This window comes from Bos mutus, chromosome 20 (genome assembly GCF_027580195.1).
Source record: "Bos mutus isolate GX-2022 chromosome 20, NWIPB_WYAK_1.1, whole genome shotgun sequence".
NCBI lineage: Eukaryota > Metazoa > Chordata > Mammalia > Artiodactyla > Bovidae > Bos > Bos mutus.
The window spans coordinates 33,203,149-33,226,496 of record NC_091636.1 but is presented as its reverse complement, the minus strand read 5'-3'; the positions used below and the strand labels follow the sequence as shown (position 1 = coordinate 33,226,496).

Here is a 23,348-nt window from a genome sequence, read left to right as displayed (position 1 = left end):
AGTCTGACACTATTTTCACTGTTTCCCCATCTATTTGCCATGAAGTGATGGGACCAGATGCCATGATCTTCGTTTTATGAATGTTGAGCTTTACGCCAACTTTTTCACTCTCCTCTTTCACTTTCGTCAAGAAGCTCTTTAGTTCTTCACTTTCTGCCCTTAGGGTGGTGTCATCTGCATATCTGAGGTTATTTATATTTCTCCTGGCAATCTTGATTCCAGCTTGTGGTTCATCCAGCCCAGCGTTTCTCATGATGTACTCTGCATATAAGTTAAATAAGCAGGGTGACAATATACAGCCTTGACGTACTCCTTTCCCGATTTGGAACCAGTCTGTTGTTCCATGTCCAGTTCTAACTGTTGCTTACTGACCTGCATACAGGTTTCTCAAGAGGCAGATCAGGTGGTCTGGTATTCCCATCTCTTTCAGAATTTTCCACAGTTTATTGTGATCCACACAGTCAAAGGCTTTGGCATAGTCAATAAAGCAGAAATAGATGTTTTTCTGGAACTCTCTTGCTTTTTCCATGATCCAGTGGATGTTGGTAATTTGATCTCTGGTTCCTCTGTCTTTTCTAACCAGCTTGAACATCAGGAAGTTCATGGTTCACGTATTGCTGAAGCCTGGCTTGGAGAATTTTGAGCATTACTTTACTAGCGTGTGAGATGAGTGCAATTGTGCGGTAGTTTGAGCATTCTTTGGCATTGCCTTTCTTTGGGATTGGAATGAAAACTGACGTTTTCCAGTCCTGTGGCCACTGCTGAGTTTTCCAAATTTGCTGGCATATTTTCTACCTCCTGTCAATCCATTTCCACAATGTCTTCAAACTGTCCTTCGTGTTCTTTTCTCATTGGCGCCACCTCGGAATACTTATATCACTTATTGAGTATGCATGATGAAACCACAGAATATACCAAGTGCTTTGCATGCTTTATTTCATTTAAGCCTCACAATGAACATATGAACTACAAGGTATCGTACTAACCCTACAAACGAAGTCAGCTCAGAGAGGCTGAGTGATTTGCCCAATGTCCCACGATTTAGTAAGTGGTAGAGGCAGGTTTTAAATCATAAATGACTTATAGGGCTGCCTTCTTATAATTCTGCACTGCATTTTTTTATTTCTTCCTAGAATATTCCTAGGTTATAACTGGGAATCTGGATTTTAATAAGCAGTGAAATTGGGTGATACTTTTCTCAGGCTTGGTTTCAAAACCACCCCATCACTTCATAATTCATATAAATCTTGTATTCATGAAAGAGTTTTAAAATGACCATTTGGGGTAAAGTTACCAAAGCCAAGTATATTAAATCATTTTAGAGTAAAGGGATATAGGCTCATTTAATCAAAGTTCAAGGTCTTCCACCATTTGGCCTCAATATCCCTTTGCAGCAGATATTCTCTGCTTTCTTCATCCCAGATAGGGTGACTCTCGCTCTGTTTCTCAATAAGGACCCCAAGGGTGGTCCAGTTTTTGTCCATTGCCCATCCTATTCCCTTCTTTTGCCAGACTGGTATGCTCTTTCCAATATTCCTGCACATGTCCAATGCCTATAAGCCTTGCCTCCTCCATGAAGCATTGTATAGCCACATATCCCCCACCAAGGTTTTCTATAACTAAATTTTAATGGTGTAAATTTCTCAGTACTACATTTGACATTTTTATAATTTTTTGTTAATTAGCTTCCCTGGTGGCTTGGATGGTAAAGAATCTGCCTGCCATGTGGGAGATTGGGGTTCAATCCCTGGATTGGATAGATTCCCCTGGAGAAAGCTAGCTTTTCATATGTCTTTCTCCCAAGACTGTGTGAGAAAGCAGTAACCACGACTCATCCTTATGTTTGTCCCAACCAGCTCTTAACAAGGTGCTCAATTAATTCTGCTTCATCAATTGGTTTCAATTCTGAATTTGGGGTGCAGATATAAGTATTCAAAAAGAAAAGTATTCGATGGATTTGGGATAATTTATGTTGCCAAAATATCTGAGTCAGACTGAGAAACAGTCTGCAGCTTCTTTTGGGCAAATATCAACTCTTTCTCATGTATCTCAACTGATGGGAGAAAACAGCAAAAGGAAATGGGGAGATTTTGTAAGCACATAAACTTCCTGTCCATGGTAGGAAGCATTTCTTGAAAAGACATGAATTTCCCTTTTACCTTCTTTGTCAACCAGCTAGAGAAGATTTTAGTTGGGGACAGTCTTGTTTGTTATTGGAAACTCTAGGATTTGACAAAGAACAGGAGACAGCTCTACCTCTAGAGAGGATGTCAGGTCCCCAGGCTTGGGGAAAGGCCATGGTCACCACTCTTGCAGTACGGTTTTAACCTAAGTGCTCTTAGCAAGATGATTTTCAGGTTACCAGCATGAAGAGGCCCTTCCTGCCACCTCCAACAGTCGGTTTTCATGCTTCCATCCTAACGAAACCCTTCCAGGCGATAAGATATTTATCTCTCTTATAGCTCTTATCACATACTGTCTTGCATTAAATGTATTCATGTAATTATTGTGAAATTTTGGGGCTTCCCTGGTGGCTTAGTGGTAAAGAATCTACATGCTAAGTGAGTTTGATCCCTGGGTTGGGAAGATCCCCTGGAGAAGGAAATGGCAACCCACTCCAGTACTCTTGCCTGGGAAATCCCACGGACAGAGGAGCCTGGTGGGCTACAGTCCATGGGGTCACAAAGAGTTGGACACGACTTGATGACTAAACAACAACACTGTGGAATGTTATTCCAACTGTGAACAATTTGAGGATATAAAGATCCTTTATCACTATACCCCTCACCTTACTTTGAACAATGACTTTAGCATAGGGGATACTAAAAGGATGTTTATTGAATACATTTTCCCCTCTTGGTAGATATTTTTGAAATTTAGACAAAACATTTAATGCCACAAAATTAGACTCCTTGGGAAGGCTCTTGTGTTCCAACTTTTGAAAAGTGAATTTCATGTTACTTTGAAGTTCCACTTTAAACTTTTTCTCATTTCATTTTAGATAGAGAAGGAAAAGGGTAGCAGACTATACAGTGTAATCAAGAACACAATTTAATCAAGATGACATTGAATTCAACTCAAAATTAATAATACCCCAGCCTGTCATGAGTAGATTGAGTATGAAATACGTTTTTTGTTTCCTCTTTTCATAAATGCTGCAGTCATACTTTTGTTCTGGAGTGCCACATGAACAGATATCTCTGTGACACTGACTTTTGCTCACCAGCTAAAGAAGGCTGGCACAGGCAGATCATATCTTTAGGGGGGAAAATGCTTCAGTTTTTGGACTGTGTGTAGGATCAAAGGATATTTTAAATGACTTAACTCTCTTATTAAGTAAGGTTTATGCTTTATTTTTACTACCCCAAGACATTCTGCTAACTTGACCAATATTTGTTAAGTATTCAAACTTTATATTTCTGTGAAATGAAAATAATTCCTGCCATATCAATAAACAAGAAATGTCACAGCCATTGGGCTTTCCTGGTGGCTCAGCAGGTAAAGAATCTGCTTGCAATGCAGGAGACCTGAGTTTGATCCCTGGGTTGGGAAGTTCCCCTGAAGGGGAACATGGCAACCCACTTCAGTATTCTTGTCTGGAGAATCCCCATGAACAGAGGAGCCTGGTAGGTTACAGTCCATGGGGTCGCAAAGAGTCAGACATGACTGAATGACTTAATCACAGTCATAGCCATCAGCGATTTCTGGCTTCCAAATGTGAACGAGGCCTCCCAAAACTGAGATCTAGCAGATGCTGCCACCACCTGCAGTGATTGCTGAGGAGCTGGGGAAATGCAAGAAGCAGCCATCTGCCACTCCTTAAGGTGAACAAGGAAGGAAACAGGATCGGCTCTAGATAGCTGAGGTGCATATGAAAGGAATGAGTTCAGAGAGCAGAGAGGCTTGCATCTTCCCTTACAAAGAATGCTAAATTCCTTAACTTGGTATCTGATCTTTGATGTTCAGAGGGCCTGCTCCCTTTGTTGCAAACTTGTATAGAGCCTGACTCCCCCTCCCACATCCTTGGAGCAGTTTTCTCAGAGCTACTGAGATCCTGTCTCCTGGGCTCAGGCTCAAGGTCCTAGATGTTCCCACCAAACAAAATAACTCTCTACTTTCAGATTGTGACTACAGTTTTAGTTGACTGCTCTTTTTTAAAGACAAGCTTAGGATCCTGGTGGCTGTGGGATTTAGATATACGTAAGGGTCACAAAGAGTTGGACCTAACCTAGGGGCTAAGCATGCATACACTAAGCAAAGAGCTAATAATAAAGATATATTTTGACTAAATCATAAGTCATGATTGTTACTCAGCCAAATTTGGAAAGAGTAATTTGTAGGAAAAGAAAAAGGGGGGAAAAAAAAGAAACTCTTTGAAACAGAGGAGTTGCATGAAGACCTTTCTCCATGATAAACAAGGAAAATAGATGTTAACACTAAACACATCCCCGAATACCTGTGCTACCTACTGTGGTACAGACAGGCACCATTTGTCCTTCCTGCTGTCCAAGTCCCTTTTATTTTTTGTATGTATTTTTGCAATAATGTTCTTACATTATAATTTTTAGAGAAAAAGTTTATGTTTTAAATCCAAATTTTAAATAAATACATAGCTGTATAGTACTTTCAGCTCTTGTCTACCACAAATTATTGTCTCTGAGAGAGATGTCAGTTAGGTAATGGTGTTGGTCAGGCAACAAAAAAATGAATAGTAATGCTTACCTACATGATGATTGAACAATGATTAGAGTCAAACAATGTAAGTATTTAGGCCTGGTTTTCCATCTCCTACGTGAAATTGGAATGCTCAAACTAATTGCACTCATCTCACACTCTAGTAAAGTAATGCTCAAAATTCTCCAAGCCAGGCTTCAGCAATATGTGAACTTCCAGATGTTCAAGCTGGTTTTAGAAAAGGCAGAGGAACCAGAGATCAAATTGCCAACATCCGCTGGATCATCAAAAAAGCAAGAGATTTCCAGAAAAACATCTATTTCTGCTTTATTGACTATGCCAAAGCCTTTGACTGTGTGGATCACAATAAACTGTGGAAAATTCTGAAAGAGAGGGGAATACCAGACCACCTGACCTGCCTCTTGAGAAACCTGTATGCAGGTCAGGAAGCAACAGTTAGAACTGGACATGGAACAACAGACTGGTTCCAAATAGGAAAAGGAGTACATCAAGGCTATATATTGTCACCCTCTTATTTAACTTATATGCAGAGTACATCATGAGAGACGCTGGGCTGGATGAACCACAAGTTGGAATCAAGATTGCCGGGAGAAATATCAATAACCTCAGATATGCAGATAACACCACCCTTACGGCAGAAAGTGAAGAACTAAAGAGCCTCTTAATGAAGGTGAAAGAGGAGAGTGAAAAAGTTGGCTTAAAGCTCAACATTCATAAAACGAAGATCATGGCATCTGGTCCCATCATTTCATGACAAATAGATGGGGAAACAGTGGAAACAGTGGCTGACTTTATTGTGGGGGGCTCCAAACTCACTGCAGATGGTGATTGCAGCCATGAAATTAAAAGACTCTTACTCCTTGGAAGGAAAGTTATGACCAACCTAGATAGCATATTAAAAAGCAGAGACATTACTTAGCCAACAAAGGTCCGTCTAGTCAAGGCTATGGTTTTTCCAGTAGTCATGTACGGATGTGAGAGTTGGACTGTGAAGAAAGCTGAGCGCCAAAGAATTGATGCTTTTGAACTGTGGTGTTGGAGAAGACTCTTGAGAGTCCCTTGGACTGCAGGGAGATCCTACCAGTCCATCCTAAAGGAAATCGGTCCTGGGTGTTCATTGGAGGGACTGATGTTGGGGCTGAAGCTCCAATATTTTGGCCACCTAATACGAAGAGCTGACTTATTTGAACAGACCCTGATTTGGGGAAAGATTGAAGGCAGGAGGAAAAGGGGATGGAGGATGAGGTGGTTGGATGGCATCACCGACTCAATGGACACGAGTTTGGGTAAACTCCAGGAGTTAATGATGGACAGGGAGGCCTGGCATGCTGTGGTCCATAGGGTTGTAAAGATTCGGACATGACTAATCGACAGAACTGAACTGATGTGAAATTGCTTTATTCGGGGCACAAGGTGAGAAGCCCCAGAGAGTGACCTGCTGAGTTGCCACCATCAGATGGCCTGTTGGCTGTGCCAATCATGGTGACCTTCTGTCATGGATTCCATCCTGCCACCTGTCAAGGGAGCTGGACCTTGATAATCAGCTTTAAGTGGATTGAGAAAAGCCTGGATTTGGTTTATAACGCCTCTCCCTTTTTCCAGGACTGACTCAAAGAACTGGGTTGAAAAGTGAAAGAGAAGTCAAGGGTAATAATAAGGTTTTTATCTTTGTTTTTGCAAAACTAAAGTGGCTTCAGCAAAAGGTAGATGTTAACAATTCAGTAAGTTCCCGTTGCTTACTTTATGCCTCGATTTCAGATGATTTTTTGAAGATGAGCCAGAGGGAAATCTAGCTGCCTATTTGAGTTCTGTTAGGTCCTAATCTTCAACCCATATTTATGTATTATATGAAATTCAGTCGAACTATTTCAGGTTCCAAGTTCACCTTAGTGCAAATGCACTGCTGTGAAGTTTCTGCTTTTAAGCAGTTCACAAATGAAATGCCAATAGGCAATACACTTACAGAAAATAGAAATGTAATACTACTTTTTAAGTATCAAATAGGCAGAGATATAAACGGGTAATAGCTCCAAGGTTTGGTGAGGGTGTGGAAGGCAGTCTTTATCACACACTGTAAATATGAATATAATATGATAAAGACATTTCTAGAAAGCAAGTTGATACATAGCATCAACAATGACTTTCTATTTTAAAATAGTATTTATCTAGAAACATTCCATTTAAGTATAATCTAAGGATAGAATCTTGGAGTATAAATTTACCTGTGATAGATTTGTCTATCACAGCACTGTTTCTAACAGCAAAATCTGGGGGAAAATCTAAATATCAAATTAAAGATTGATTAAGTAAAATCACAAAATGCCCATATGAGCTTTTGCAGACATTGAAAATTATGTGGCAGAATAATATATAATGATATGGAAATAGTTTCATGATACATCAAAGTGAAAAAAACAGCAATATATAAAATAAGATGCAGTATATGATCCTATTTTTTTCAAACATATAATGTAATCAATGCCATCCCTGAGGTGTGTGAGGCTCCAGGGAATTTTTAAATGGGGTGTTTCTTTTATATAAATGACTGAAGTCATTCTAAATTAGTGTCAACTCTTTACTAGCATTCCGATCTCAAGCAGTTTTGAGAAAGACTACTCTGCTGGCCAGTGGCTCACCAGGCTGCTCTCTGGGAATGAGGGTCTAGCTCTGAGCCGGGAAGGACTCTGTAGATAGAGTCCTAGAGCTTCTTGGGACATCACACCTAATGAGGAGAGAAGCAGTAGAGGGTAGAAGAATGTCCCACAAAGGGGGAACAGGGCTTGGGCTCACAAGGGATCTCATGTGGGTTCAAGGCATCCTGCCGGTGAACCCTACCAGCATGGGCTGATCCCAGCCACTACAAAGGGACTTCAAAACACTTGAGGCAGATGCTTCTGGTAATTGGTATTGGTGAGGAACCCAGTCCAGGCTCAAGGCACTCTACCTATGCTGGCCCAAGCTGGTTCCATCTGCCAGAGAAAACTTAGACAATTTGATAAAGGCCCTCCAAAGGTGGGGAAGAGGGGTACTGAAGCATGAGATCAGGATGGGTGTTCTTACTTGGGGACGATGGGTGGGTCTGATTATGTATGTACAGAAAAAGACTGGAAAGATTTACACCAAAGTTGTTAAAGTAGTTATTTCTAATTGTGGGTAGGTTGGGTTCTAATTTTCCCTTCTATTTAAATCATTTCCTAACACTTTTTTATAATGAAAAAAGAATTAGTTTTGATTAAGGAAAGGTTATTTATAAGAAACAATGTATAAATACAAATAAGATGTACTAGCTGAGGTGATGGAGAAGGCAATGGCAACCCACTCCAGTACTCTTGCCTGGAAAATCTCACGGGCAGAGGAGCCTGGTGGGCTGCAGTCCATGGGGTTGCTGGGAGTCGGACACGACTGAGTGACTTCACTTTCACTTTTCACTTTCATGCATTGGAGAAGGAAATGGCAACCCACCCCAGTATTCTTGCCTGGAAAATCCCAGGGACGGCGGAGCCTGTTGGGCTGCCGTCTATGGGGTCGCACAGAGTCGGACACGACTGAAGCGACTTAGCAGCAGCAGCTGAGATGAAGGTTAAGTGATAGCTTTTCTAGTATGAATTACCACTGGAGCTTACCTGAACATTTTTCCCAGTTGTAGCAGGTGTCATAGCCACAGGATGCATTCTTTGTGCTACTGGATGAAAGTTTTATCCTTTCCAGACCCCATTTTAACTGTGGACCCTCTTCGCATGAACCAATATGTAGAAAATGGAGTTGCTGATTATTTAAACATTTCTCAGCCAAAAGCTTACAAGCAGATGAAGTAAAGTAATCGCTGGATGTTGTATCAAGCACACAGATTTCTTCTGAATAATGGCTGTACGGGAGAGAAAAGCAAGCATTTATACATGAAGACTAGAAAAGATGGTGTGTAGCCAACTCATATGTTAGCTTACCACCTAGTTCTGTACCCCCTACTCTCTTCCCCCCAGTTTCTCTTCTTTCAGTCTCTCATTTAATCTTGCATGCTCTGGGATTCATTTTCCTTAAAAAAATTTTTCATTTTAAGCTTGTTACTACTCACAATTGCCTTCAAATTAAAGTCTGAATTCGTTAATTCTGATAATCAAAATCTTCCGTATTTTGAATTCATCCAATCAACTTTCCTTTCTAGAATCAGTTTCCCATCCTCCTTAATCCTTTTTTATTACCTGACAATTGTATTGAGCATTTTCTAGACTGACAAGATTATTCTTCCTTTGCTACCATCCCATGCCTTGCTCAATCCATGTTGCACTGTCTCCCCTCTCTGGCTGTCTATGTTCAGATCAATTCTTGGCTACATTAATCCTGATCAACCTAGACTATTTTAGTCTGCACTTCCCCTGAACTCAATTGCAACACCAAAGTCTTATACATAATTATATAGCATTGCAAGTGTGTTTGTATTGTGACTAAGAGCATGAGTTTTTAGGTCGATCTCTGAATAAGTCACTAAATCTAAGTAAAGAGATGGGTCCTGCTAACAAGAAGATAGCCATAGTCTTTCTCTTGCTGAGAGGACAAGAACTTGATTACTCCAAGCCTGAGTTTCTTCTCCGATGTCAACTTCAGAGTTAAAAATCAGTGCACCAGTGTGTAAATTTGTTTCCAGGAACTGAAGCCCAGAGAGAGAACAAAAAGCCACTTTCTAAGTTCAGGGAACTTAAGCTGTGGGGCCAGTCACTCTCACAAACACCTTTGATGCCATATCAAAGAGAACTGAGGAGTATAGGAAGAGGCTGGAGAGGGAGGGCTGAGCTGAAATTCAGACAGTTCTAGAGGACAGTCTGTACTCTCATAGTCTGGTATTGCAAAGACAAAGAAAGAAGTTCCCTCTGGTTACATGGGCAATGTGAATGTTGTGAGTTCTCCCTAGAAGGCCATCTTCTGGGTGAGGAGACCCCAGCAGCAGTAGCTCATACAAGGCGGACCACTTGTGGTCGATTCTTAGGAAGGTAGACAGAGCCAACTTTGGGCTGAATTACAACAGTGGGATGTTACAGAAAAAGTCCCTGTAGTGTTCTCATAAATAAATAAATAAACAAAGTGTCTCTACAAGCGTTTGTTTACTTGGAACTCAGAAGAATGTGAGAGGCGATCAGTGTTAAAGCTGAAAAAAAACCTGGGTGCAAAGAAATAGAAGAAAAATTCAAAGGTAGCAATTATGAACTGCTGCTGCTGCTGTTTAGTCGCCAAGTTGTGTCTGACCCTTTGTGACTCCATGAACTGTAGCCCAGCAGGCTCCTTGTCCATGGGATTTTCCAGGCAAGAATACTGCAGTGGGTTGCCGTTCCCCTCTTCAGGGGATCTTCTTGACCCAGGGATCGAACCTGTGCCTCCTGCATTGGCAGGTGAATTCTTTATCACTGAGCCACCTGGAAAGCCCCAACAATTATGTACATGGACAGCAAAAGAGACACAGATGTATAGAACAGTCTTTTGGACTCTGTGGGAGAGGGCGAGGGTGGGATGATTTGGGAGAATGGCATTGAAACACATATAATATCATATGTGAAATGAATTGCCACTCCAGGTTCGATTTATGATACAGGATGCTTGGGGCTGGTGCACTGGGATGACCCAGAGTGATGGTATGGGGAGGGAGGTGGGAAAGGGGTTCAGGATGGGGAACATGTGTACACCCGTGGCAGATTCATGTTGATGTATGGCAAAACCAATACAATATTGTAAAGTAATTAGCCTCCAATTAAAATAAATAAATTTATATTAAAAAAATAAAAAATAAAGATGGAAATTGCCCTAGAACAGCCTGCATTGTTTAAAATATATAAAAAGTGAAATATCACAACTGGACACAGTCTGTTGACTTGTTATTTCCCCATTTATTCATTCTCTTCCTCAGTAACTTAACTCTAATTTTATTCACCATGTAGGACCACCCAAGACAGACAGGTCATGGTGGAGAGTTCTGACAGAATGTGGTCCACTGGAGAAAGGAATGGCAAGCACTTCAGTACTCTAGCCTTGAGAACCCCATGAACAGTATGAAAAGGCAAAAAGATAGGACACTGAAAGATGGGTGTGCAATATGCTGCTGGAGATCAGTGGAGAAATAACTCCAGAAAGAATGAAGGGAAGGAGCCAAAGCAAAAACAACACCCAGGTGTGGATGTGACTGGTGACAGAAGCAAGATCTGATGCTGTAAAGAGCAATACTGCATAGGAACCTGGAATGTTAGGTCCATGAATCAAGGCAAATTGGAAGTGGTCAAACAGGAGATGGCAAGAGTGAACGTTGACATTCTAAAGGAATCAGCAAACTAAAATGGAGTAGAACGGGTGAATTTAACTCAGATGACCATTATATCTACTAGTGTCGGCAGGAATCCCTTAGAAGAAATGGAGTAGCCATCATGATCAACAAAAGAGTCCAAAATGCAGTACTTGGATGCAATCTCAAAAATGACAGAATGATCTCTGTTCATTTCTATGGCAAACCATTCAATTTATGGTAATCCAAGTCTATGCCTGGACCAGTAACGCTGAAGAAGCTGAAGTTGAATGGTTCTATGAAGACCTACAAGACCTTTTAGAACTAACACCCCAAAAAGATGTCCTTTTCATTATAGGGGACTGGAATGCAAAAGCAGGAAGTCAGGAAACACCTGGAGTAACAGGCAAATTTGGCCTTGGAGTACAGAATGAAGCAGGGCAAAGGCTAATAAAGTTTTTCCAAGAGAACGCACTGGTCATAGCAAACACCCTCTTCCAACAACACAAGAGAAGCCTCTACATATGGATATCACCAGATGGCCAACACTGAAATCAGATTGATTATATTCTTTGCAGCCAAAGATGCAAAGAGATGTATACAGAAGCTAAAACAAGACCAGGAGCTGACTGTGGCTCAGATCATGAGCTCCTTATTACCAAATTCAGACTTAAATTGAAGAAGTAGGGAAAATCATAGACCATTCAGGTATGACTAAAATCAAATACATCATGATTATACAGTGGAAGTGAGAAATAGATTTAAGGGACTAGATTTGATAGACAGAATGCCTGATGAACTATGGATGGAGGTTTGTGACATTGTACAGGAGACAGGGATCAAGACCATCCCCAAGAAAAAGAAATGCAAAAAAGCAAAATGGCTGTCTGAGGAGGCCTTACAAATAGCTGTGAAAAGAGAAGCAAAAAGCAAAGGAGAGAAGGAAAGATAAACCCATTTGAAGGCAGAGTTCCAAAGAATAATAAGGAGAGATAAGAAAGTCTTCTTCAGTGATCAGTGCAAAGAAATAGAAGAAAATAATAGAATGGCAAAGACTAGAGATCTCTTCAAGATGATTAGAGATTCCAAGGGAAACTTTCATGCAAAGATGGGCTCAATAAAGGACAGAAATAGTATGGACCTAACAGAAGCAGAAGATATTAAGAAGAGGTGGCAAGAATACACAGAAGAAATGTACAAAAAAGATCTTCATGACCCAGATAATTACGATGGTGTGATTACTCACCTAGAGTAAGACATCCTGGAATGTGAAGTCAAGTGGGCCTTAGGAAGCATCACTACGAACAAAGCTAGTGGAGGTGATGGAATTCCAGTTGAGCTATTTCAAATCTTAAAAGATGATGCTGTGAAAGTGCTGCACTCAATATGCCAGCAAATTTGGAAGACTCAGCAGTGGCCACAGAACTGGAAAAGGTCAGTTTTCATTCCAATCCCAAAGAAAGGAAATGCCAAAGAATGCTTAAACACCGCACAATTGCACTCATCTCGTACTCTAGTAAAGTCATGCTGAAAATTTTCCAAGCCAGGCTTCAGCAATACGTGAACTGTGAAATTCCAGATGTTCAAGCTGGTTTTAGAAAAGGCAGAAGAACCAAAGATCAAATTGCCAACATTCCCTGGATCATGGAAAAAGCAAGAGAGTTCCAGAAAAACATCTATTTCTGCTTTATTGACTATGCCAAAGCCTTTGACTGTGTGGATCACAATATCTGTGGAAAATTCTGAAAGAGTTGGGAATATCAGACCACCTGACCTGCCTCTTGAAATATCTGTATGCAGGTCAGGAAGCAACAGTTAGAACTGGACATGGAACAACAGACTGGTTCCAAATAGGAAAAGGAGTACGTCAAGGCTATATATTGTCACCCTGCTTATTTAACTTATATGCAGAGTACATCATGAGAAATGCTGGGCTGGATGAACCACAAGCTGGAATCAAGTTTGCTGGGAGAAATATCAATAACCTCAGATATGCAGATGACACCACCCTTATGCAGAAAGTGAAGAAGAACTAAAGAGCCTCTTAATGAAGGTGAAAGAAGAGAGTGAAAAAGTTGGCTTAAAGCTCAACATTCAGAAAACTAAGATCATGGCATCTGGTCCCATCATTTCATGGCAAATAGATGGGCAAACAGTGGAAACAGTGGCTGACTTTATTTTTCTGGGCTCCAAAATCACTGCAGATGGTGACTGCAGCCATGAAATTAAAAGACTCTTACTCCTTGGAAAGAAAGTTATATTAAGTTTCAGCATATTAAAAAGCAGAGACATTACTTGGCCAACAAAGGTCCAGCTAGTCAAGGCTATGGTTTTTCCAGTAATCATGTATGGATATGAGAGTTGGGGTATAAAGAAAGCTGAGTGCCAAAGAATTGATGCTTTTGAACTGTGGTGTTGGAGAAGACTCTTGAGAGTCCCTTGGACTGCAAGGAGATCCAACCAGTCCATCCTAAAGGAGATCAGTCCTGGGTGTTCATTGGAAGGACTGATGATGAAGCTGAAACTCCAATACTTTGGCCACCTGATGCGAACAGCTGGCTCACTGGAAAAGACCCTGATGCTGGGAAAGATTGAGGGCAGGAGGAGAAGGGGACGTCAGAGGATGAGATGGTTGGATGGCATCACCGACTCGATGGACATGAGTTTGAGTAAACTCTGGGATTTGGGGATGGACAGGGAGGCCTGTTGTGCCGTGGTCCATGGGATCACAAAGTGTCGGACATGACTAAGCAACTGAACTGAATTGAACAGAATTTTATTGAAAAAGTGCTTTTCCTTCTAGCCAATGATTTTGATTCTAGGCATTTCATCGCCTCCCTTGCAGGGCCACATGGTCATGTGAACAAGAGAAGAGTAGTGAAATGGAAGCCATGATGAATCCCCCAGGAACTCTCCTTAAAAAGAGAGCATGTGTCCATTTCTGGTCTTCCTTCTATTGTACTCCAGCAGAGAAATCTTGGACCATGACATAAGTTCAAGAATGTTAGAATAGACAACTTTAATAAAAAGAAAGAAAGTATCAGCTATACCTCAATAAAAAATAAAGTATGAATATTAGATTAAAAAAAAGCATAGCAGAACAGACAGCAGGAAGGAGCTCCAGTTCTATCTGAAAGAAAAGAATCACCAGACCATCCCTAGACTGCCTTCCCCATGAATTTATTTTGTAAGATAGAGAAACAAAATTTTTCCTTAAGCGAGTCTTACTTTGGATTTTACTCCCATGAATGTAGTCCTGACATTAATAAGCACTCGACACTCCTGGGTTTGTTTATGTAGAAAAAGGCAATTATAACAACAGAGAGTCATGGCAGCCATATAAGGATATATCATTTTTCTTTATGCTTTCTGCCAACATGTGAAAGGATAAACTAACAAAGAGATGTGTGTGTTTGTGTGTGTTCATGTGTGTGTGAAGTCCATGCTCATACCTCTTTCTCTACTCCAACCTCTTGGAGTCACAACTTTGCCCCTATAGTTAGTGGGGAGAAGAAGGCTTTGAGATAATTGTGTCTGATGCTTTAAACAGGATAGAAATGTCTTTATCACCAGAATGAAACTGTTTTAGTACAAAAGCTATGCAAACTTAGGGAACAAGGCTGAGAGATAATTAAGAATGCCTGCTACTCAGTGGGGAAGGAAGAATTCAACAGAGCACAGGGGTATCAGTTATATTAAAAATTAATATGCTTTGTATTCATGCTTTAAGAAGCCCGGCTCCTTCATGAAGTTGGTTACACTAGACTGGTTTTCTCAGTTCCTAAGCTCAGTCCAGAGAGTATCTCTTACCCACAGTCTTCTTCTGGAGACATGCAAACGCATTCAGATCCCAACTGTTTTTGTCCTGGTTGACAGTGACCCCTTAAGCCTGTCAGGACATCTGAAACAAAAGAAAATGAAGAAAAGAACAGTTCACAGCATGGATTTCAAGTGGTAAGTTTGAATTTAGGAGAAAAGGCTATGGTGAAATGTTCTCACTTATCTCCTAGAGTTAGAGCACTCATTTTAGCTTTTTCAAATCTGTTGTTATGAAATAGTCCATCCGAAAAGTCCTTTCTAGCCCTTGTGAGCTGTCACGTTTCCAACCTAAAACTGCTATTAAGTTCAAGAAAATGAAATTGGTGAAATTTTTGTTCGTTTTTCAAATATTTATTGAACGACTGTGATTTACCAGCACTGTGATAGATTCTGAGGATAGTGAGTTGAGCAAAATTTGACCCAGATCCCATGCTCTCAGAAATTCTAGTCTTGTGGGCAGACAGACATTAATCAAACAAACACACTCTACACATAGAATTTCTGCTGTTATTAGTGCTATTAAAGAGAAAGCATATAATCAAGCAAATTGATGTAGCTAGGAAGGTTATGAACGGTAAAATGGGAAGAGAACAGGGAGTATGATGGAGGGAAAGGAAATAGCAGACATGAAAGTGCTCAACAGAGAGAGAACATTTGACTTTCTTGGAATTGAAAGAAAGCCAGGGAAACAAGGGCAAGCAACAAGAAATGGCCAGAGAGATGGCTGTGCGGTGAACTGTGTAGGGTCATAAAGGGCTTTTGAAGGATTTTTGTCTTATTTCATAAGCAGTGGTAAATCTCTGATAGGTTTTAGCAGGGGGTGGTGTGACAAAATCAGGTCTGGATTTGGAAAAGAATTTAATTTTGGCTTCTGTGTAGAGAATGCATTTGGAGAGGCATGGTGGTCAAGACAGTAGACGATTTATGAGGTTATTATTGGGAAGATCCTCTAGAGAAGGGAAAAGGCTACCCACTCCAGTATTCTGGCCTGGAGAATTCCATGGACTGTACAGTCCATGGGGTCGAAAAGAATCTGACATGACTGAGCAACTTTCACTTTCACTATAGTAGTTTGGGTGAAAGAGAATGGTCATTTGGATCAAAGTGCCAGAGGTGGAAATGGAGAGAAGTGGGTGAACCTGAGACATTTCAAGCATGTAAAATGCATGAGATTGCATATTGTGGGTAGGTTATGAGAACTGTCAAGTATAATTCTTAGATTTCTGGTTTGCATAAGAGAATAGATGTTGGTGCCTAAACTGAAATAGTAAATATTAGAAAAAGTTAGTGGTAGGGAGGCAAGGGTGGTGACTCAGGAATTCCTCTCTGCAAATGCTGAATCTGTGATCTCTCTAAGACAGCCAAACAAAACAGATGTATAGAAATTTGGATACTCAGGCCTAAAGCTCAGTGGAGAAGTCTGTGGGAAAGATTTAAATTTGTTATTAGGCTACGGAGGGATCATTGAGGTAGAAGCTAAACCAGATGGCATTGTGTGTTGGAAGCAGGGAAAGAATGCATCTGCAGAAGAAGGTCAGCTCTGTCGAACGTTGCTGAGAGACCAAAGCAGATGAGGACCGAAATATTGTCCATTAAGTTTAGCAATATGGATGTCAGTGTCAACAATTGTGCAAATGGATTTTAGGGGATAATGAAAAGCCAGACTTTTCTTATACGAATAATCAGTGGAGAAATGGACAGCTCCCAAATGTAGCTATTTATCCCTGCCCGATATTCTAGGTACTAGGATGTTATGGTGGGAAAAAAGAAGTAGAAAAATGAAGACAGCAGTTATCCTCTTTTTCCATGAATCTAAGCAATAGTGGAAAAAGAGACATTAATCAAATAATCATAGTGATGAGTTTATAATTAAAAGCTGAGTTAGGTATTTGGAAGAAATATGATTTCAGGAGACCATATCAGCAAAAAACAAAAACTGAGAATGGTAAGGAAGATTTATAAGGAAATGATGCTTGTGCTAAGGTGAGCAATTGAATGCTGAATAGGAGGAAGGGAGATTAAAGTAGAATGAAGAACACGGGTATATTATGTTCTGAATGCTGTGTTTAGTTGCTCAGTCATGTCCAGCTCTTTGTGACTCCATGGACTGTAGTCTACCAGTCTCCTCTGTCCATGGGGATTCTTCAGGATACTGGAGTGGGTTACCATGCCCTCCTCCAGGGGAACTTCCCAACCCAGGGATCGAAACCAGGTCTTCCATATTTCACGTGAATTATATATCTGCATTGCAGTAGGTATATTATATGGAAGGGGAAATCTTGGCTATCTTTGCTTATGTTGAGGCTCACCCAAAGAAGCTTTAGTTTTGAATTAAACATGGAGCTGACATCCTGAGCCTCCTGGATGAAACACACGTCCCTAGACTGGATCTGATTAATCAGGCATCCATACGATAGCAGTGGCCTCTGAAGCAAGCAACTGACAAAGGAGGGAAGTAGAAAGGTATATCAGGCAGGAGGTTTGGTAGGGAAGCACGTTTATGTTAGAGGCAAAAATAAAGATTTTAAAAATTGGTACATTTTCTTCTTTGCTGCTATGCATTTCCTACTATTCTCCTCTTTTAGGACCCTCATTCTATCTGGTGAAATTTGGCTCAGAGCTTTCATGAACATGGAGACCTATAACTGCTGCTAAGTTCTCAGATACTAAGATTTCCATTGACACGGGCTTGTTTTTCTTTGGTGTCTTGTGTGGCTATGTCTCTTTGGCTTTTGTAAATAAATCCACACTTACTCAGGTCAAGGAGGGACTCTAAGTTATACATTTCCAAAGAGCATCAGTTTTCAAGCACACAGAGCTTTGCTCCCTGCCTACCAGTTTGACGTCATCAGTGAACACATAAAAGGACTCTTTGCTCCCTCACTAAGTGTCAGGTGGAAGCCAGCACTGGTCCTCAGCTGCTCACACTTTCTGCCCTGCACAATTTGTGAGCAACCTGGAAATGAAAACATTGCAATCTTTAAAGAGTGATGAGGGCAAGGGGATCTTTGGAGGTGCTAACTTCTTAGAGGAAGGGATAAAAATGACAGGGGAGGTGTATGGCATCTCATTTCTTCAGGAAGCAAAATTCTTTTTCACATTAAAAGAATTAAAAGTCTTTCTGGTCAACCAATGACCTGGACATCTCTATATCACATATCTCCTGCCACATTGAGAGGAAAGAGGTTCAGTTTTATTGATGACTTTCTTTTTCTGTGACTCCTTTCATTGATCTTTCTGCCAACGTTGTCAGAGAGAAAGTAGATGAGATAGAGTATTTCTTTCTTTTATCTCGATGTAGAGCATTTCGTTATCTCTCAGTTTGAATTATAATTGCAATTTCTTTTAAAAACATGGAGGGGTGTGTGTATGTGTATACATATGCTGTTATTTGTATAAAGAGAAGTATCTACCTAAGATGCCCAGAGAATCTTAATTTTGTAAACTGTGTGGTCCCCAAACACATTTATCTCTGATGTGTATGATCAAGAATCAAGTGAAGCTAAGCCACAATACCAACCTGAAGTTCTCACAGATTTCCATATGATCTCTTCATCAATAGTTTTAAGGTTATGTAACAGTTGAAAAGTGAAAGTCACTCAGTTGTGTTCAACTCTTTGTGACTCCATGGACTGTTGCCCACCAGGCTCCTCTGTCCATGGGATTCTCCAGGCAAGAATACTGAAGTGGGTTGCCATTTCCTTCTCCAGGGGATTTTCCCAACCCAGGGACTGAACCCAGGTCTCTTGCATTGCAGGCAAATGCTTTACCATCTGAGCCACCAGGGAAACCCATGTAAGAGATTAAGTTTCCCCTTTTCCTTCAGACATTATAAAAGCACAGAACAGGATAAAGAAAACAAGGTAGCAGAGAGCTTGAGGAATTAGCAGAGCTGCTTGTTCGACCCAAACTGTCTGGTTTTGGGTCTAATTTAACCTCTCTTTGCCTTTAGTTTTTTCATAGGCAAAATAGGCCCAATCATATCTGAGCTCAGATAAACCCTCCAGGATTCTCTGATTAAAAATGAGACATAACTTGAACAAGCATGTTGAGAAATTTGGAAGATATGAAACAGATGAAGCTCCCTTCCTTTTCCTCCAAGTAACCAACACGCCAGACTAATGGGAGTTCTCAGCTCCTCCTGCCAGCTGCCTGTCAGAAACTGAACTTCTGGGTTTATATGTTCCTCTCTTTCACAGCTTCACTCTTCTGCATTCACTAGTCCAGTTATAGACTTACCAAGAGTCAGTTTTATTTGTTTCCAAGTCTATTTATGCCAATTCCTATTGTAACTGTGTAAGTTGATTAAATATATCAACTTACATAATATATCAAACTTACATATAAGTTGATAAATATATCAACTGATAAAATGAAGGAGAAAAATTATTTTTATAAAAACTAAGTCAAAAACATTGAGTAATTTAAAATGGTTTGCAAAAATGTTTCTCTGAATTAATTGTGGGTTTGAAACTACTGTAAAAGATTAAAGTAAACAATACATATAAAAATTTTAAAGCATTTTCTAGTCAAACTTGCTGCAAAAGTTGCCTTTAAGCCTTCAACTCTCTTCAAAACAGTAATTCTCAACTTTGGCTGTATCCAGATTAACTCGGAAAGATTTTATATAAACACAAATACTGGCCGTCTTAGCTCAATGACATCAGAATCAGGGAAAGGGACTTAAGCAGAAGTGTTTTTTAAAAAGGTTCCCTACTTGGAGTTTAAAAACTTATTTTTTTAGAGAAATTGATATGGGATAGCAAAATTTCTATCTATGGGATAGCAAAAGATGAATTAGGTATTTGTTTTATTCAAGAAAGAAATCTTGGAACTCAAATCAGGAGACCCTTTATGAAATAAGAGGTTGGTCCTATGTTAGAAAATTGGGAAATATTTGTATATTTCTATCTTCTAAATTAAAAATAATAGGCTCCCAGTACCTCAGCAGTAAAGAATCCACGTGCAATGCAGGGACTGTAGGAGATGTGGGTATGATCCCTGGGTCGAGAAGATCCCTGGAGGAGGAAATGGCAACCCACTCCAGTCTTCTTGCTTCTCCCCATGGATGGAGGAGCCTGGTGGGCTACTGTCCAGGGAGTTGCAAAAAGTCAGACAGGACTGAAGTGACTCACCAAACAAGCAAATAAGTTAAAATAAAATATTTAATTAATCAAAAAGCAGTGTGTATTATTTTTTTGTCACTCTCCACTTGAGCTAAAATTTCAGTTAACTCTCAATTCTGATCTTGTTATATGAGAGCACTTGTGCTGTATCAAAATATTGAAGTATTAGATTAGAAAATAAAATTGATCTCACTCTCCAAGATTTGAAAGTATCCACTTGACCAATAGCTACTTACGTGTTGCCTGAGCTCGTCATCGATACAAGGTGAAATACAACTCAGCCCATCATAAGCAACAGCGTCTCTGTGGATGCTACACAGATAATCTCAAAGGACACCACCCTAGCAGACCCCAGGATCCTGAGCTGTTACCTTTTGCACAGCTGAGTGAGTCCGAAATGGGTGGTGTCCAGGAATCCCCACTGCATGTGTACCTCGATGGCCCATTGACAACCAAACCTCTGGGACAGGTCAGCTCAATGGAGTCACCAATTTTATATAATGTCTGAAATGGTGACAGCGTCAGTCCTTCTGGCACTATTGGCTTGAGGCACTCTGTCCCTGCAGAGAGAAAAACATTTCAGATGCTTTTGGTGGAGCAGAACACTCAAGGGATACAGGCAGATTTTGTGCATTCCAAGAAATGATTTTAATGTGACTGACCACATTGGTTAAGTGTTAATGCTGCCTTTTGAGCAGAAAAACAGGGGGTTGAGGATCCCAGGCTTCCACTGAGAAACTGCCTTTAGTTCCATTAACGGAAGAACTTGCTATGGAAACGATCTCAGATATTCGTAACTTTCACTACATCACTGGGACATTTTCAAGAAATAATCTTTTTCACTCTTCTCCCCAGTGAGCTTTCCCAAAAGCAGGTGGCTGCACCATGGGTGACACAGAGGCAGAAGTTCTAATTGATACTGATTTCAACTTTGTGTTATGGTATTCAATAATAACTCTTTGGAGTCCCCATCTGAACCTAGTTTGATTCACATTTTGACTCCGATGAAGCATGGGTATATGTGGAGCCTACAAACCCTTGCTCTCTTTTCCAGCAAAGCATGCCAATGTGCTCCAAGGAGAAAACCTCATTTCACATGATATGCCGTCTCTGACACGTAAGAGTTAAGCATCATTTCCCTGGGACCCATTAGCTTGCATCTCTTGGTACACTGGGCCAGGCTGATGTCCGTGGTTGGATGCAGTTAGCAAAAGTCCCCAATTTCTTTTTAAGCACAAGCCTCACAGTCCGGCTAACACGCAGGGGCGAGAACTAAAATATGAAGACAGTTTGAAGTCTAACTTTAGCAGACGAATCCTATTTTCTGTTTCACTAAATCTTTTCACCAGAGTTACTGAAAAATGGTAAAATGTACTAATTTAAGGGTGTGACTTTGCTTTATTTATTTTGGGCACGTTCATTCTTTAGCAGAGTCACATAGAGGGTCTGCCCAGTTCTCACGTTGGCATTCCACGTCTCCTTGTCTCCAGCTTCTGTCTGGTAAGCATCTGAAGTACTGGTATCCAACAGCTTTGAATCCAGTAAAGCATAAAATTTCAACTTCTTCTCCAACTGAGTACTGTTTCTTTTCATTCTAGAATTAAAACCAAAATCAGCGCATTACTAATGTGATGAATGGTATCTTCAAACACCTCAGGGCCTTCCTAGATCTTTTCTGTTCCTTCATTCCTGTATCTACTCAAAGTCTGCTAAATTTATACTTCCAAATATCTCTCAAAGTTCACTCCTTTCCTTTGCCATCATCACTGCCTTTGCTCACAGTACATATTATCTCTTCAACTCGATCCCTGGATCAGGGAGATCCCCTGGAGAAGGAAATGGCAACCCACTCCAGTATTCTTACCTGGAGAATCCCATGGACAGAGGAGCCTGGTGAGCTATAGTCCACAGGGTTGCAAAGAGTCGGACACGACTGAGCGACTTCACTCACCATAACTATCTACCTATCTAACAACTAACTAGTCCCTCTTCTAATCCTTCTTCCATATTGCTACTTTAAATTGATTAGAATATATATATATATATATATTTTACTTAATAACTTACTCCCCTCTGTATATGTGTTGGCTTACTATTGCAAGAATAAGAAAACTATATACTATAGGCTGCAGTCCATGGGGTCACTAGAGTCGGACACGACTGAGCGACTTCACTTTCAATTTTCACTTTCATGCATTGGAGAAGGAAATGGCAACCTACTCCAGTGTTTTTGCCTGGAGAATCCCAGGGACGGGAGGCCTGGTGGGCTGCCGTCTATGGGGTGGCACAGAGTAGGACACGAGTGAAGCGACACAGCAGTGGCTATAAACTGAATAAGTAATGTATTCTACATATGAAGCAAATATATGTAATTGCTATGGTAACAAATTGACTGCAAATCGTTTGAAAGTGTTCCTAATAACCTATTGGGCATTACATATTTTCCCAGTTAATGTGTAAATAAAGTGCAACTATTGGCATGTGGGAGTTCACAAAAAGATTTTAAGATAATGTGGGTTTTATATTCTTAACTTGGAATATGAAACTTAACCCACTTCCCCATCCTCACCTCTTGCCATTTCTTCCCATAGAACCTATGCTCTAGGAAAACAAAGGCATTTAGGCATCTACCATTCTTTGCACATGATATTCTCTTTCATGCCTCCATATCTTTATTAGCTGTTTCCTCTGTCCTCAACATCTTCTCTATTCCATTGTCCCGAGACGCAACTCAAGTAGAATTTCCTGTGTGGGAAATCTCTTTCATTTATCAGTTTCATCACATGTATCATCCTTTCGGTTTTGGAGAGAAACTTGCACAAAGTTCTATTTTATGTTGATCACATTTATCAGCCCCACCCCTATGCTTAAACTTGTATAAGCTCTACTTTATGTTTATCACATTTATCAGCCCCACACCTATGCCTGAGTGGTATTTCTTCTACCAGATCTCTGCCTCACAAATCTTTGTGTGTTAGTCACTCAGTTGAGACTGACTCTTTGCAACGCCATGGACTCTAGCCCGCCAAGCCCTTCTGTCTATGGGATTCTCCAGGCAAGAATACTGGCATAAGTTGCCATTCCCTTCTCCAGGATATCTTCCTGACCCAGGGATCAAACCCTGGTCTCCTGTATTGGAAGCAGATTCTTTACCATCTGAGCCTTACACAGGGCTTGATAACTATGCTGAATAAAATGAAAAACACTCTCCTTTTTAGGAAGACAGTAATGTAACGGTCTCTCCTTACTGAATGGGAGGCAAGTACAAAGGACTGACTAGGAAGTTATTCTCTGAGAATTGAAGATGGGAATTTTGAGGGACGTGAAAGTTCAATTATCAACCTTTGTTACTACGTGGCCATGTGATTCAACTTGTCTCCCAGAAGATGATTAATTTTCTGAATACAAAAAAAGTATCCCATCATTGGTTATTATGGATATGGCTG

General features: G+C 40.5%; 1 protein-coding gene across 1 annotated transcript in view; it reads right to left on the bottom strand.

Annotated features, from left to right (window-relative positions):
* Positions 1–23,348, bottom strand: part of C6 (complement C6) — a 76,684-nt gene that overhangs the window by 1,073 nt on the left and 52,263 nt on the right. The window contains exons 14-17 of the mRNA XM_005889718.3: positions 21,364–21,496; positions 20,274–20,462; positions 14,768–14,858; positions 8,319–8,560 (exon numbers count right to left, since the gene is read on the bottom strand). Coding sequence (XP_005889780.2) covers positions 8,319–8,560; positions 14,768–14,858; positions 20,274–20,462; positions 21,364–21,496 — 655 coding nt within the window. The remainder of the gene's footprint in view (positions 1–8,318; positions 8,561–14,767; positions 14,859–20,273; positions 20,463–21,363; positions 21,497–23,348) is intronic.